At 30.4% G+C, this 16,900-nt stretch overlaps 1 protein-coding gene across 1 annotated transcript; it reads left to right on the top strand.

The window, feature by feature from the left end:
- Positions 1–6,218: 6,218 nt before the first annotated feature.
- Positions 6,219–16,596, top strand: LOC129314502 (uncharacterized). The gene is made up of 8 exons (XM_054957951.1): positions 6,219–6,574; positions 10,447–11,070; positions 11,552–11,713; positions 11,873–11,986; positions 12,096–12,158; positions 12,892–13,056; positions 14,837–15,189; positions 15,825–16,596. The coding sequence occupies exons 1-8, from the start codon at positions 6,550–6,552 to the stop codon at positions 16,500–16,502; spliced, it is 2,184 nt and encodes a 727-aa protein (XP_054813926.1). The 5' UTR covers positions 6,219–6,549; the 3' UTR covers positions 16,503–16,596.
- The last annotated feature ends 304 nt before the right edge of the window (positions 16,597–16,900 follow it).

Here is a 16,900-nt window from a genome sequence, read left to right as displayed (position 1 = left end):
GTTTTTAAGTTTTTAAATTATAAAATCATGTCAATTGACTCATACACTTGTTAAATAAGATAGGTATGTATTATGTAAGATTTGATTCATAAGAACAATAGGATCTGGTTTCATGAAAAATAAAACTGAAAAAAACAAAAACTAATATTAATGCAAAAAAAAACAAAAAATATAAAAAATAAATTGCCCTATTTTAAAATTTTTATGTTGAGTATAATAATCCATTAATGTAGATAAATTTAATTTTAATAATTTATATTTGAAATATATTTAAATTAAATTATGATGTATTTTATATTTTAATTATTTAAATATATACTTTTAAAGGTTATTTATTAATAGAAGTAAATTCTTACGAGTTTAAGATTCGAGCCTACATTTTGAGTTTATATTTTTGTAACGAATTTACTTAAACTCATGAATTTAACAACCTTGTTCTAGATGTTTTTTGTACCATGATATTCGAGATGTTGAAATCAATTAAATTATAATGATTAAGTTTTACTTACCCAATTAAATCCAGTCCCAACAAAATAGGATACTCAAATGAAAATAAAAATGCATGAATAGAAAGCAATAAATAAATAAAAGTTGATCGAATCAACAGTGTTAATCAAAAGGTACTCAAAAAGATTCATAGAGTTAATTCCAAATAGGCTGCATCCTACTCCTACAATTAAGAAATATAATTTAGCAGCACATAAATTTCTTTTTTTAAAAAAAACATTTTTACCTTTTACAACAAAAAAAGACAAAAATGCACAAATGAATCATGAAGTCACAAACAAATGGAGGGACCACCAATCTGGCGGAGTTTGGGAACAAAAGAGTAAATCACAAAACGCAAGTAATAGTTTTTTAACCTGAGAAGCAGGAGCACATGTGTACGGTGACTGAGCTATTTTCTTTTTTAATTTTTTCGGGGACTATTATTATTAAGGGTGTGCGTTTAGAGGATCAGTTTGGTTCAGTTTCAGGAAAAAATCCAGCCAAATCAATCGATTCACCAAAATTTGAAACCTATTTAGTTTTTTTTTCCCTCTAATCTGTTTGATTGGATTTTTATGTTGTTTGATTCAGGTTTGAACTTTTGCTGTGAGATATTTTTGTTTACTAATAATTTTTAACCATTAATTTTTATTTTCAACCAAAAAATTTCTTGAGGACAAATTAATATTTTGTAACAATTAATTAGCACAATTAACTATTAAAAAATAATATATCATCTTTAAACTACTTAATTATAAGTTTAAAAAAGATTTTGTTTATTAATGATTTACAAAGAACTAAGCTAAGAAAACAGAAAAAAATTAGAGAAATTTATAAAAATATATAATAGTGTTTGGTTTGGTTTGTTTCAAGTTTCAAAAGATAACAATAAAAGTCGCCACTGAAAGTTGAAAATTGGCGACCGTAGAATAGAAAATTTGTTGCAGTCAAAAAAATAGTTGCCACTGAAAGTTGAAAATCAACGGTGACATTTTGTCGCTGCAAAAACCATACATTTTGTCGCCATTGAATGTTAAGTATTAGTGGCGACATTTTTTGCCGCTGAAATTACCAATCAACGGCGACTTTTTTGTCGCTGCTAAAAAGTAATGTCGGTTCACTTATACATATGGTGTCATGTCACCGTCCATGTGGGGCCTCACCTCGCACCACGTGACGTCATTTCACCCTCCACGTGTCGCCCCCACCTCACGCCACGTATCATCATGTTACTAATTTATATTTTCATTTTGAAAGTTGTCTCCTCTAATGTTTGAACCCATGATCTTCTCCTTTTGTGTCCAACCATTTTGCTACTGAACTAGAATGAACCTTTAGTCTATTATTGCATAATTAAATATATATACATATATATACATGTTATTAAACTATGCAAACACACATATATATTAAATATTAAATATTATAAAATATCATTACTATCCTTAAATACTTTAATTTAATTCTTTTAATTTAAAAAATTACAAATTATATTATTGATGTTATTTAAAGTAAACTATAAATATAAATGATGCAATATCATTTGTATTATTTTTTTAATTTTTTTTACTTCTTGAGGTTGTTATATTATTTATTTGAATATTCATATTTATAATTATAATATAAAAATATTTAAGAATAAATAGTAAAAATACTGATGATTATACATTAGTTTATAATTATTTATGTTTCTAAACTGGCATCAAACTTTAAAGTTACCAGTGTTAAATGTAAAATTTAAATTAAAAAATTAGATTAGATGAAATATCATTCTATGAATGAATAAATTTAAGTATCACATGTTTAATTATTATAAATAAGTAGTGTTATTGACTTCAACGTTGATTCGATGGCTTATACTTTCTCTCTCTTTTCTTCTATCTTGAATATTTAAGATTTTTCACTTATTAGTTATAATTTTAAATGTAATTTTTTAGTTATTAATTAGTCAAAAAATATATATTAAAACTTTCATGCTTATTTTAGCCATTAAACATCTCAACTGGCTTTTAAATAAAATTATCCAAACAAATTTTAGCTTATCTAACTGACTTCTAAAAAAATCATATCCAAACATAAATCATATTACATTTACTGACTTTTCTTCTAACTTTAATTTGCTAAACTCGGTTGAATCTTAACCTCAGTTGTAAATTTTTTAATACAAACACACACGTAAAATAATATGGTTTGGCTTAATTCTTTACTTTAGCTCCTTAGCATTAAATAATACCTTAACCTTATCTTAAAGTTATAATTTAACTATAGAATATATTAAATAAAAACTCATTATATTATTTTATATATTCATTTTAAAATTACAATAATACAACAAAATTAATGTCTTAAAATGTTAAATATTAGATAAATAAAAATAAAAAATTATGACAAAATTAAAATTTTAGTGGCAACACTCAAAGTCATCACTAAAAGTCTCATTTTCAGCGGCAACACTAAAAAGTCACTGCTGATTCTCAACTTTCAATGGCGACTTATATGTCACAGCTCAAGCTTATAACATAAGTTTTTTTTAAAAAATTATAATATATTTTAAAATATGTTGACAATCAGTGGCGACATTAAAAAGTCATTGCTGATTCTCAACTTTCAGCAGCCAACATAAGTTTTTTTAAAAAATTATAACATATTTTAAAATATGTTGACAATCAGCGGCGACATTAAAAAGTCACCACTGATTCTTAACTTTCAGCAGCGACTTACACATCGTCGCTGAAACTTACAACATAAGTTTTTTTTTAAAATATAACATAGTTCAAAATATGTTGACAATCAGCAACGACATTAAAAAGTTGCTGCTGATTTTCAACTTTCAGCAGCAACATATACAACATAAATTTTTTAAAAAAATTATAACATATTTTAAAATATATTGACAATCAGCGGCGATATTAAAAAGTCGTGGCTAATTCTCAACTTTCAATGACGATTTATATGTCACTGTTGAAACTGAGACTTTTAATGGCAACATGCACTTGTCGCCATTGAAAGTTTGACAATCAACGGTGACTTTTTAATGTCGCCGCTAAAAGCCACTATTTTAGCGGTGACTTTAAATGTTGTTGTAGAAAGTCACACTTTCAGCGACGACTTTTATTGTTGCCATAGATTGTTCATTTTCAACGGTAACTTTTTAGAGTCGCCACTAAAAGTCATTTTTTTTTGTAGTGATGCTTGGTCTTCCATAACAGTTTCTTGAAAAAGTGCTCTCGAAGACTAAAAATAAAATTAAGTTGTAGACTTTAGTACAAGATTTTTTTTATTTCTTCAAAATCCACAATTTCTCTTTCCTTTTGTCCTTCTTCTTGTTTTTTAATTTAACTTTTAGTTGCAGACTTGCAAGGACAATGAGCTAGTGAAAAGCATTCAATGTTCATTCTTTGCTGAGGACAAGGATGATGCAGGTCTATTTTAATCAAATTAATTTCTTTCTATTTTTGAAGGATTAATAAATAATAAATCATATTGGTATTTAGGTATTGAAATTATGGGCTAATATTTATTGAGTTTTGATTTAAAAATTGAATTTTAGATCTGGGCTGAATTAAATATTTAAAAAATAAATATTAAAATAAGGGGTGCAAAGTATAAAAAGGATAGAGGGGCAAACTGCAAAATACAAAAACTTATACCCCATGCATGTTATTTTTCCCAAGTGAACAACATGTGGCGCTCCTGACTAGCAGCCACTACTATCAGTTTTCTTTTTTTATTTTTAAAGTTGTTTTTAAAATTAATACAATCAATTAGAATTTAATTTAATTTTTTTAAAAAAATTAGTTTACAGACTAGTTTAAAAAAAAAAATACAACCAAACCAAACAAGCTCTTAATTTTTAAACTTCAACTTCCGCTGTGTGAACTATGTAAAATGCAACCTGGTTTAATCCGTCCAAAATTCTTGATCGAATCCGTGGGGAGATTATAGTTCATTAGTGTTGGCCAACTTGAATTAAGTTTCAATACCATGCATTTTATTTTGTATCAGTAGTGCTTTTATTCACGGGTTTAGTTGACCACGCGTGCGCGTGTCTGTTGACCCAAAAAGCAAAGTCCGGAACAACATTGGATGCGCTGATTTTCTAGCAAAGTCAGGAAGGTCTACTGATTCAGAGATTATATTAATACCTAAAGTTCCTCCAGTTGTTTGAGACAATATTTAAAACATAAGCAACTTGTGAGTTAGTGTGTTCCTTATTATCTTTTTTGGTTTTAGGCTAGTTCCTAATTTTTAATTTCTCAAGCTCTTGCTTGCCTTTGTAATTCCCCCGCCAAAAAAAAAAAGGCAAGTCTTACTTTTTTGGCCCCGCTTCTTACGCGTTTTGCTCACTCAAGACTTGGGGGCCAATCTATGAAGGAAAACGTTAAATGCTTTCACTTGCGGAGCTATGCCTATTGACCCCAAAAGAAAGCAAATCTTTCTCTTTTGCTCCTGTTTCTTACGCGTTCTGCTGATTGAGAACCAACTATTTAAATTTGAGTTTTGTCGTAGCAACGGCAAGCTGGTCTTGCTCTCATTCTTAACTCAAGTGGGTTGTAGCAAATTAATTAAAGCTCTCTCACGCCATTACCATTATTCTCCACACATGTAGGTGACCGTGACGGTCTATTCACCCAAAAAGTGAAGTGTTTCTCCTTCAGTTCTGCTTCTTACGCATTTTTCTCATTCAGGACCGGGGATATCTATGGGATCTGTCATTTCTACTCATCACTGATCTAGACTGTCCTGATTTTAACCTGAATAATTCAAAGTTAAATATTTTTAATAAATATTTATCATTAATCGAGAAATTTCAAATTTAATCTGAATGATTTAATTTAATGTTAAAATTATTATGATTTTTATAAATTGACCATCTAGTATTCTTCACATTCTAAATTTAATATTAAATTTTATAAATTTTTATTTTAATAAATATAATATTAGAAATAAAGATAATATTATAAATGGTAGTTTTAAAAATATGTACTCTCTCCATTAAAAAATGTGAGCCATCTTTTGAGAGGTTGGATATTAAAAAATATAAAATATTTTTAGTATTTCAAAATATAATCATGGCCTTTTTTTAAAAGTGCTCTTAATAAATAAATCACTTTATATTTATTTTAAATAAAATATCCTATTAAATAGAAGTAAATATGAAAAAATATAATCAGTTTGAATATAAGTAATTACTTCATTAAGAGTTGAGATTATATTAAAAATGCTTTATATTTTTTAACATAGGGAGTATTTTTTAAAAATTGTAAATCAAAAATTTTAAAGATAAACTATCCTAACTAAATCTAAATAATTAATTTACAAAAATATAAAAAAATTTAATATTAAATTTTGACAATTTAAATTAAATCTAGACCGTCCAATTTATAGCAAATGAATATATTGAAAAAAATTTAATTTTATATTTTTATTTTAATAACTATAAAAATATATAAATTAAAAATTTTAAATCAATTTATGCTTTGTAAATCTTACGTGGATGATGGTACGCATGACCCCATGAACAGCAGTGAAGATGATTCCCAATCTATGAAGTGGGAACGTTAAATCATAAATGCTTTCAATTGTTAAGAAGCGGGGCACAAATAAGTGGAAAAGGGGGAGCCACGTGTATGGAGGCTGAGCGTTTTTTTCTTTTGTGGTTGTTAAGCTATGCCTCTTGACCCAAAAAGAAAACAAATCTTTGTCTTTTGCTCCTCCTCCTTACGCGTTCTTCTCCTCATCTTGGTGATTGATTTCTAGATATCCACTACTCCTCAACTTGCTGCGAAATCTTTAGATCTCAACTGATGCATTTGACCTCACATTCGATATTTATCTTTGATTTCGACTATTTGCAACTGCGATTTGGTTTTCTTATTTATCCCCACCTGGTCTTTCTAAGAATCTCTGATTCTTTAAGATTTGGTTTGAGTGAATTTAAATTTCAGTTCTGTCGTAGCAACAGCAAGGGTGATCTCACTTCATTCTTAACGCAAGTGGGTTGTGACACATTAAAGCTCTCCCTCACCATTACCATTATTCTCCACACTTGTCGCTTCCATGAATTCCAACTCAGTTCCATCAGGTATTTCTTGCAGCTCGTTCAGCGTTATTCAACATCAAAACACACACATACACACACATTCTTCAATTCAAGTGACATTTTTGTAGCTTTGGCTAAGAAACTTACTACTGTCATGAAAGTAAACGTGACCAAAAAGGAAAGAATAAGTTAGATTTTTCTCATGGAAAACGTTAATGATTCATGCTTGTATGTGATTCTTCAACTTTCTTTTTTTTTTTTCCAAGAATAGAAAACGGCATATTCAGTTGTAGGAATCTCTTAGTTTATGTGATGAGTCTTATATTGCGGAGCTTCTTCATGAGATCAGTAGAATTTATAAGTTCAAGGCATCTTATTTTTTTGAGCTATATTCTTTCTTTAAACTTGCACCGGCAACATTGATATTTTCATTGAAAGTGATGTTACGTCAGTTGCTTCAGTTGGGACATTGGATCAGAGTCACTAATTCAACCAGAGTCAAACTCACTGGGGTTAAACTGAAATCAAACCATTTATAATAAAATATTATAATTTAAATAAAAACACGTTAATCCTCAATTCATTTATTCATATCTAAGACTTAATATCTCATGTAACATACAACAATAATTCAATTGATGATAATATTAAGTAGAAAATACAATAGTAAAATATTTTCTTGGACAATAATAGAACTAAAATTTTTAATATAGTTAAAAAACGAGACATAAATAACCGTTTACAATTAAAGAAATAACTATCTAATATAAAAAATATACTATGTAACTATATATAATTTTAGATTAAAAATAAAATAAAATACGATTTGAAAATAAAATACCCATTAGCACTTTGTTTCAGCGAAGTGGAGTAACTTGTAAAGGAATACAATTTCAAAATGGTTTAAATTGCATGCTAAAAAAAACAAAGAAAAATATTGTCTCCTAAAAATACATATCAACCAAATAAAATAGTTAAGAAGACTTTCACGTGTTATTATTACTTATTTGGATCTGTTTATTATTTTTCACATGTAATTCTAAATGGTTAGAAACCAAATTTCTTCAACCTAGTCATCTTTGTGTTCACATTGACGAGAGCAGGAAGAATAACACATCTGGAAAAGTTGGAGCAGGTGGCTTTTTTTTTTAACAAAATAACAAGAGTAGGCACGTAGTATTTTATAATGTATTTATTAGTTTTCTGCATTAATATTGACCATTACATTAATATTGACCACTACTAGTCAATATATACTCTCTCTGTCCCAAATTATTGTTCCAAAATATAGACACTTTTACAAAAAATAAAATTTTATTAATGATACTTTTTTAATATTATTTTTTCAATGTATTTTCTCTTTTTAATATTCTTGTATAAATGAAGTATTAAATGAAGGGATTTTTAAAAATTAATATTTTTATCTTGAAAAAATAAGGTTTGTCAAATGTATCAATGAATCTTATTGATATATGTAATTTTGTCTAAAAATATTTTATAATTTAGTATAAAGAAAGTTATATTGACACATTAGTTTGATAAGTTTTTATCATAAAACCTCTTAGACCATTACTTGTTTATTTCCTTTTTTCTCCCCTCAATTTTTGGGTTACTCCTTTAAACCCTATATTTTTTGAAGATCGAGCTTGAAAAATGAAGTAATATTTTTGTATAAAAAGTTTTTAAAAGAGATTCGAGGTCGAACTAGCCCAGTAACCTGTTTAGGCCTTATATTGTTCTTTCTCTTTTTAATTAGTATGTGTTCTACGTTGCTGAAAATCGTTTGGTTGAAATTATTATTAATAATGTAAAACAACATGTTTGGTTTATTTTAAATTTCATATTATTATAAGTGATATTTTTCATTTAAAATTTAAAAGAATATACGGGCTTTCGAGTCAGGCACTAAACCTTGTCCAGGAGGGCCAGACTCAAAGCATGGTCAATTTAAATTATACAGATTATATGCTTGAATTCTTAAGATCTAGGCTGGCTCTTATTGATAACTCTATTCTCAATACACGTTACCACATCCTGTAAAGTTACCTAAAATAGAGCGATTTCAACTCTTACAATTAAAGTCAGTCAAGGTGAATAAAAATATTCATTAACTCGTGAATTTTCCATTTCACCTCCTCACTCTAGCTTTGAAAGAGAGGGAAGGAGATATGGGAAATACATTGGAAGTTGGAGAGAAAAGAAAGAAAATTCTTGAGAGAGAAGGGGGATATAATATTTAATAGATATAAGCATTATCTAACACACACACACACACATATATATAATATTCTTGAGTGAGAAAATTGGTCGAAATGAAAGATACAAATCACTAATTTGCTAACAAAACCCCTTGAAAACATATGAAAATTATGAGTCATTACACCGCCACACTCAAGCATTTTCTAGTCCCCAAGCAAAATTAAAACAAATCACATCAAGAAAACAATGTATTGCTCAAGGAATCACTTTGCAAGTACCCTACACTTGAACCCAACTATCAACTTACATGGGATAAAAGATCTCATCATATATATCAATATTATGTTTAACGATATGTTTGCTGAACTATCTTTTGAAGATCCTGTTGTAGCATCTTTCAAGAGCTTCATCAATTTCTAATTGATTAATGTTATATAATAAATATTATGCTCATTTCTTTTTTTATTAATTTTTTACATTATATAATGTAGTGTCATCAATTTTTTTTACCTTAGTTATGTATTTTGAGAAGTTGCAATTTTTTATTTTAAAATTGATTTTTTTTTTTTTGGAGTACTACCGCGAGGAGGGCTTCTGTGGAAAAACAATCATGAATAAATACTGTTTTAATACAAAATTGTTTGCTTTATTGGGTGGAGGAGTTGTTAAATATGAATACTACCATATGTTTTTTTTTTAATGAAAATGTTTTCATATAAGATTCTTTGCTTATTGATCCTAAAGACCCTCAACTGTTATTACTCATCCCTCACCGCCCGTCGGGTCAAAAAGCAAGTCCTTGTCGTCTTCTTCCACTGTGAAGGCAAAAAGGAACAGCTATATATATATATATATATATATATATGGTGGGAGGTTAATATGGTGGTGGGCCAAATTGTATTCTTATTAAAAAAATATTTTAAAAAATGCGGCTCATCTACTTATTTATTTTCTATATAATGCCTCTTGATCTTTCTCCCTTCTCCACCTGCTCTTTCTACGCGTTTCTGGTTCTTTAAGATTTGGTTTTGGTGAAGTTACGATCTCATGCTGCTATTTCTTTGGTAGAGCTCTGGTTTTTTGAGAACATTAACTTCTTTTTTCCTGGTTAGATTATCCCGCCCCCGTCCTCCCCCCCCCCCCCTCATTTTGTTCTTCTCGGGTTGATCTTATTTTTCATATTCATGGTTTTCCGCTTCTTTTTTTTTTTTCTTTTGCGTGTCATAGAATATATTTTATTTTTTGGGTCGTTATTTGATCTCCTTTAATTTGATTTCCATTACTATGGCCTATATTTCTCATTTACATCTTCTGAATTTAATTTGAAGAGTTGGAATTTATTAGTGCTTTTAAGTCGATTCTGTTTATTATATTTTTAGATAGAGTTACAAAGTTTAAATATTTTTCTTGATTCTGATAAAAAATGTTAAAAATAATTTATAAATAGGATTATAAAAGTATTTCTTTAAAATACATCAATTTGACATGATCTAATAACAAAATAAACTTAAATTCAAGTTCCATTTTTATTGCATATAGCTTTGGTTGCGAGATTGACTACTTTCATGAAAGTAAACGGGGACAATAGAAAGAACTAGTAATAATATTTTATATATATATATAGAGAGAGAGAGAGAGAGAGTTTGGTGTGCTCCATAGTTTCCATAACTACAACCTATATTTCTCATTTTCACATTATAAATTTAATTTGCTAGAGACAATGAATTCGTCCTTGGGCGTAGTCCATGAAGGAAAACTGAAGAAACTGCGAAGTGATGCCGGGAAAGGCATGTGGGCAGAGGTACTAGAAACGTACAAGCAAGAAAGGGAACTACGAACAGCCGAGATAACGGCGACAGGAGACACAGTGTTACACATGGCTGTGTTTAATGGAGAAGAGAAGGTGGTGGCAAACATGGTGGACTTAGTTTGCGCAGAGCAACGTGTGGATAGAGAAAGGAATGAGAGAAGGCACGTCCTAGGGGCCAGGAATGACAGGAAAAACACTCCTCTGCATTTAGCTGCAACAATGGGCAATGTTGAATTGTGTAAGAAGATCGCCGGCGCCGACCCCTCCTTAATTTCTCGACTCAACATCGCCGGCGAGACACCCCTCTTCCTGGCGGCTCTCGCTGGCAGGAAAAAAGCTTTTCTTTGGCTTCATTATCTTTATATTGAAGCTTCTTCAAACGACAACCATGGAACTTCTTCAAGCTCCATCGACCATGATGGAGCTTCTTCTTCAACCGACCATGGAAGTTCTTCAAACAACCATCCTCTCTGGAGAAGGAACAACGAGGACACCATTCTTCATTGCGCAATTGCAGAAGGCCATTTTGGTAAATCCAAACTAATTAATATTCAATTTTTCATACACTAATGTTGCTTTAATTTTATTAATGTACTGATCAAGCACTGCGAGTGCATGGTGATGCATAACGAGAAAGGAGAAGGGAGAGATAATATAAAAAAGAGAGAAAGGGATTAATAGAGAGAATAAAAAGAAGAGAAACTTAGAGGAGATGCAAGATAATAATTTTTATGCAATCAGATGTACGTCTACAAAACAAATGAACTGAGACGCTATTTATAGGCTTGAACCTTAACCTTAGAATTAAATGCGAGAAATTTTTAAAATCTTAAAATTAAATGAAAAGATAATAATAATTTAAATATTACAACAATTAAAACAAAATATTCCTAATTAATAAAATATTCTAATAAAATATCTTCAATCATCCAATCTTTTTAAATCTTTAATATCTTTAATTACTTCCTTTTCTGTTTCTTCCCATCACATGGCTTGCTTTGGTTTCGCAGATGTGGCAATCGAAATAGTTCAGCTTTATAAAGATCAAGTGAAAGAGATGATGAGGCGAAGCAAGGAAGGGTTGACTCCACTACATATCGTAGCAGCAAAGCGTTCAGCATTCGAAAGTACTGCTCTCCTTGGTCGATCTTCCATTGTTCGTCCCATTTATAGTAAGTGCTGTCGTCCGTCAAGGGAATGCAAATATATATGTGTGTGTCTGTATATAGTGTCTTTTTCCCCCTCTTTTTTAATTCTGTCGTCCTGCTGATTATTCAATGTACTTTATATGAGAAAAAAAATGTGGACTTTTTCTGTTTGGAAATTGGAAGGGTTTTTCAGAGTTGAGGAGAAGAAGCAGGCCATAACGAAGGAAGAATTGGAACAATTCGAACGCAAATCACGTGTCACGGTCGTCCGGGATGCAGTGGTCAAGTTTTATCGAGGTATGTAAATAGGTTTTAATTAGCGTTAGCTTCTTAAGGACTTTTCCTTTTTCCGCAAATTTGATATTGAAAATATTACCACTGATAAATTTGTGACTCATGTTTGCAGAAAGCTCTTGGTCTTTCGCCCTCCTAACCCTTCTGATCCTCCCGCGGTTATTTATCGAAACAGGTACGCCATGTCAACGTGCATGCAAGAGCAAACATGTATCCTCTATATCTACCCCCATTATCCCTATCTCTCTATAATATCTACAAATTAGTAAAGAAAGCTAAAATTTACAATGTGAATGGTAGATTTCACTTTTTTTATTTATAGGAAGTCAATATTCACTATACAACAATCACAAAAATATCTTGGTAGACCTATCAAATATATATTTTTGTTATATTTAGTATAATTTTCTTAAAATATTATTCTTATCATTCCATTAAAATGTTAAGTGATGATTCATCATGTCATGAAATACTTTTGCACCACTGACACATCGATTTTCAGTTCTCATTAGAGGATGAGCACCTAATAAGATATGGATAGACTAGATTTAATTTGGACGGCTTAAATTTAAACTTTTTAATTTTTATTTTATATTCATTAAAATAAAAATTATAAAAAAAAGGTTTTGCTTGTAATTTTATTGAAAGCATATTCTTGTATTTGCCAAAATAAAATTTAAAAAATCATAAAAAATTAATATCAAATCTAAGCTCTCTAGAGTACATCTGGTTGGATAGTCAATTTATAAAACTTATTAATATTAAATGGACTATCTAAATTATTGATAAACAAATTATATCTAGATGGCCTAAATTTCATCAAGGGTGATGATGAGCACCATGATACTCATCCCCCTAATGAGCATCGAAACCGGATGCCCCTGACTATTGTTATATATGATTCCTAGGGATATGGTTCCATGGGATGAGAAAAATGAAGGAGAAGCACACATGGTGTCTTCAAATAATGAATGAACTTCTTCAGCATGCTTCCGATGAAGATATGAAAGAAATAGTATCGAGAACCCCCTCTCAACATCTTTCAATCTCCGAGGAAACAAAAGAGGAGAACGGTAAGGTTAATGAAAATTCCAAGATGTTAGTTTATAAAGCATTATTATTATATTTTTCATATATAGAACTTGACATTTAGGAATCATGCATAAATCATTCTTCACAAGGACGATGGGAGTTGGCTTCTCTCCTCCTAGCTTCTCCACCCTTAGATTTCAATTTCAATGGTTGAGATTCAATATATTATAATTAAATTACAACAATATCTTGAGATTTTGCTCAAATTGTATGCACTTTTCTCTTTGGGACGATTAAAATTTTGATATCTCAAATTTGTCTGAGTTATTGATTTGATATTTAAGATTTAATCTTTATCAATCATATCTTTAAAGTTTCATATAATCGCACAATTAATTCTTATAGTTTGATGGCAAAATAGCACTATGATTGTGGCCAAAAAAGAGGAAAAATAATACTTTGATGACTAATTATGTGTGGTTATAAAACTCTAGGAACTTGATTGATGAATATTAAATATTAAAAGATTAAATTGATAATTAAAATAAATTTGAGGGTGGGTTCAAAACTTTTATTCAATTTCTTTTATTTTTAAAATTTTACACTTACTGTTTTTTAAACAAAAATGTAAATTATAAAAATTATTCTCAAATAATTTGTTAAATTACACAGCCCTTTCTTCTATTTTCAAAACATATGCAAGTCTTTCTTAAAATATGAAGATATTTCAGTCTTTATGTGACTTTTGAAATCACGCATACTTTCCCTCTATTTTTAAGCGAAAATTATCAGGGAAAGCGACTATTTCAATGGATCATATTCTATCTACATTATTATTTATGTCAGTTTTGTGGTCAAGCTGGACATCAATAAAAATGTTGTAAGAGTGACTTTTCTCTAGCGTGCATGAATTTCTTAGAGAAAATCTCAGAAAAGACCCGCAAAAGTTAGCTATAAGCCTATAACCATCGTGAATTATAAAATCTTGCAATTAAATTTAGGAAAAATGATAATAAAATCCATTTGAATTATATAAATAATATTTTGGCCCCTCGAAATGTCATAATTCTCTGGAAGTCCCTAAGAAGTTTTTTGTCATTAAGGAATTAATGTAAATGACTAAATTACTCTTAATTCAAGATTTTAAATTCAAACGTGCAAATTGCTGTTGCATTCTTGTGATTTTAAAAAGAAAATTTGTGAATCTTAGAACAAAACTTGTAAATAGCAATTGATGTTTGTAACAATTGAGAAATATCAGAATTTCAAATGCAAATTTGAGAATTGCTTTTGAATTCTTTTTATTTTAAAAAGAAAAATTGTGAATTTTAGAACATAACTTGTGAATAACAATTGATATTTGAATTAAAGATAATTTGATCATTTGTATTAATTCCTTAATAATAGAAAAGTCCCTAGAGACTTCAAGAGAATGATAGCTTTTCGAGGGACCAAAATGTCATGTACATAATTTACAAGGATTTTATTGTCATTTTTCTTTAAATTTAAGTATCAGATCTTTTCTGTATATACAAATCATTGTTATGACTAAAATGCCCCTAAAAATAAGCAATTCAATGTGCATTTCAGACAGGGATATTTTAGTCAAAACACTATTTTTTAAACCCAAAAAAAGGACCATAATCCTGAAATTTAATTTTAATATTTTGTGGTCCTCAATGGTTATTGCTGATTTTCACGGATACATAATTGCGATTTTCCAAAATTTTTAACTCACACTGCAATGATAATCGTTTTCTTTTTTGGTTAAAAAAACTTATAACCAACTAATTTATGATATCGACCGGAATGATTGGATAGAGTCGGAAATGGCGACACCACCGTCTGGTACGATAATAATTGAGACACCCCTTATGACTGCTGCAAAGAATGGTGTGATAGAAATGGTGGACAAAATTCTGGAATCGTTTCCATCGAGGATCAAAGATGAGAACGATGAGGGGAAGAATGTAGTTCTACTAGCTGTAGAATATAGGCAAACGTGGGTTTACAAGTTTTTGTGGAAACAGAAAAAGCTGAGTGAAAGTATATTTAGAAAAGTGGATAAACAAGGAAACAATGCATTGCACCTTGCAGCCAGACTCGGTGTGGAGCATGGTTGGCTCCATCGTGGGAAAGTACTCACCATGCCAATGGAAATCAACTGGTTTGAGGTGTGTATCTATTCTACTTAAAGGTTAAAGATCATTTTTTTCCTTAATTTTTTTTTAGGAGTACAGGGCTTATATTAAAAGGTGGGACAATATCCCCCTGAATAATTTTTGTTAGGAGCAAAATTGTTATCTCATTAGAGACCCGTCATTTTCTTATGTGTTGATGTGCAATTGCTGTAGGACTCACTATAGAAATATTAAGGCATTCTGACCCATTTTGACCATCTAATATTGGCCAAAGGAGCCGGAAGTGGTAATGGCAGTGTCAAGAACCGAGCCTGATTTTAGTGGCAAAACAGCAACAAAATAGGTCAGAATGCCTTGCGATCATTATGTGTGGGCCCTAAAGCTATTCCCCATCAACAGATAATAATTAAGAAAATGATGAGTCTCTAACAGAATAATGATTTTGATCCTGACAAATTATTTAGGGGGATATTGCCTCACCCTTTAATATAATGTGCGTAATGGTCTTAGAAAAAGTTTAGAAAGAAAAACAATCTTTATCCTAAAAATTAATGAATAAATTAAACTAGGTCATAATTTAGATTGAGTAAAGACATCAATGATTTATTCACAATGTCAAATATATATTAATGTGTATATAAACGTGGTATGTATATATGTTGATGCAGTACGTCAAGTGCACAATGCCCCCTTGTCAGTTGGAGAGATACAATAAGAATATGGAAACCCCAGACGACATGTTCAGAGAGAGTCACAAGGAACTAATGAGAAGTGAGGGGGAGTGGGTGGCTAGTACCTCACAAGCTTGTTCTGTGGTGTCAATCCTAGTGGCGTCTGTGGCCTTCGCCACTCGAGACACTGTGCCAGGTGGTTACGATAATAGTAAGGGCTACGCAATCCTTAGGAACAATATAGTATTCAGATATTTTGCAAGCTTCTCATTTTTTGCCCTTTTCTTCTCCCTCATATCCACCATCTTCTTTCTGTCTATAGTTGCTTCTCGTTCCCAATCAGTCAGATCTTGGAAATACCTTCCTTTCAAACTTTATTTTGGTATGTGCTTCATGTTCGTTTCCATTCTTGGCTTGTGGATCTCTTTCTGTGCTGGTCATTTCTTCATGCTCAATGACGACATTCAAAAATTGAGCATGTCTCTTCCATGTTATCTTGTCGTGTCGTTGCTGATCATCCTTTTCATTGTCACACAGCTCCCCACATTCATTGGTCCGGCATTGTCTAGCATTAGGCAGTTTCCACCCCCTAAACGCAAGATCATCCCTCCCATTGTGTACCGAAGAACCAATAAAAACAAAAATGATACAGATTTGGGCCGCGACCACACTTAAATGCATGTCTTGTTATTCAAACAATACCAACCTTTATCTCTTTTGTTTTGCAATGATGTGTAAGCATATCATACGTATTGTACTTTGAATTAGTGATTAGTGATTATATTACGATTGATAATAAATTAATTGTACCTTGAATTAGATTGGCGCATCCATCATCCAACTCATCCAAATAAAAAATATTCTAATTCTTCTCTTCCTAATTGATTGGCCTTGCAAGTGCATGGGTTCGAAGTAGTTTAATTACTGGAGTATCCAAGTTGTATCAAGAGAAGAATAGTGATCTTTGTTATACAAAGGCAACAATTATCAATGAAGAGAGGAAACAAAATAATAAATCAAAGCAATTAAAATAAAGCAATGGAAAGAACCAAACGGTGATTCACTCAGTAACA

The sequence above is a fragment of the Prosopis cineraria genome, unplaced genomic scaffold, assembly GCF_029017545.1.
Source record: "Prosopis cineraria cultivar Desert tree isolate PC_DT_omini unplaced genomic scaffold, ASM2901754v1 PC6, whole genome shotgun sequence".
Lineage (NCBI taxonomy): Eukaryota > Viridiplantae > Streptophyta > Magnoliopsida > Fabales > Fabaceae > Prosopis > Prosopis cineraria.
The sequence above is the reverse complement of the archived record's forward strand: the minus strand, read 5'-3'. Positions and strand labels throughout refer to the sequence as shown.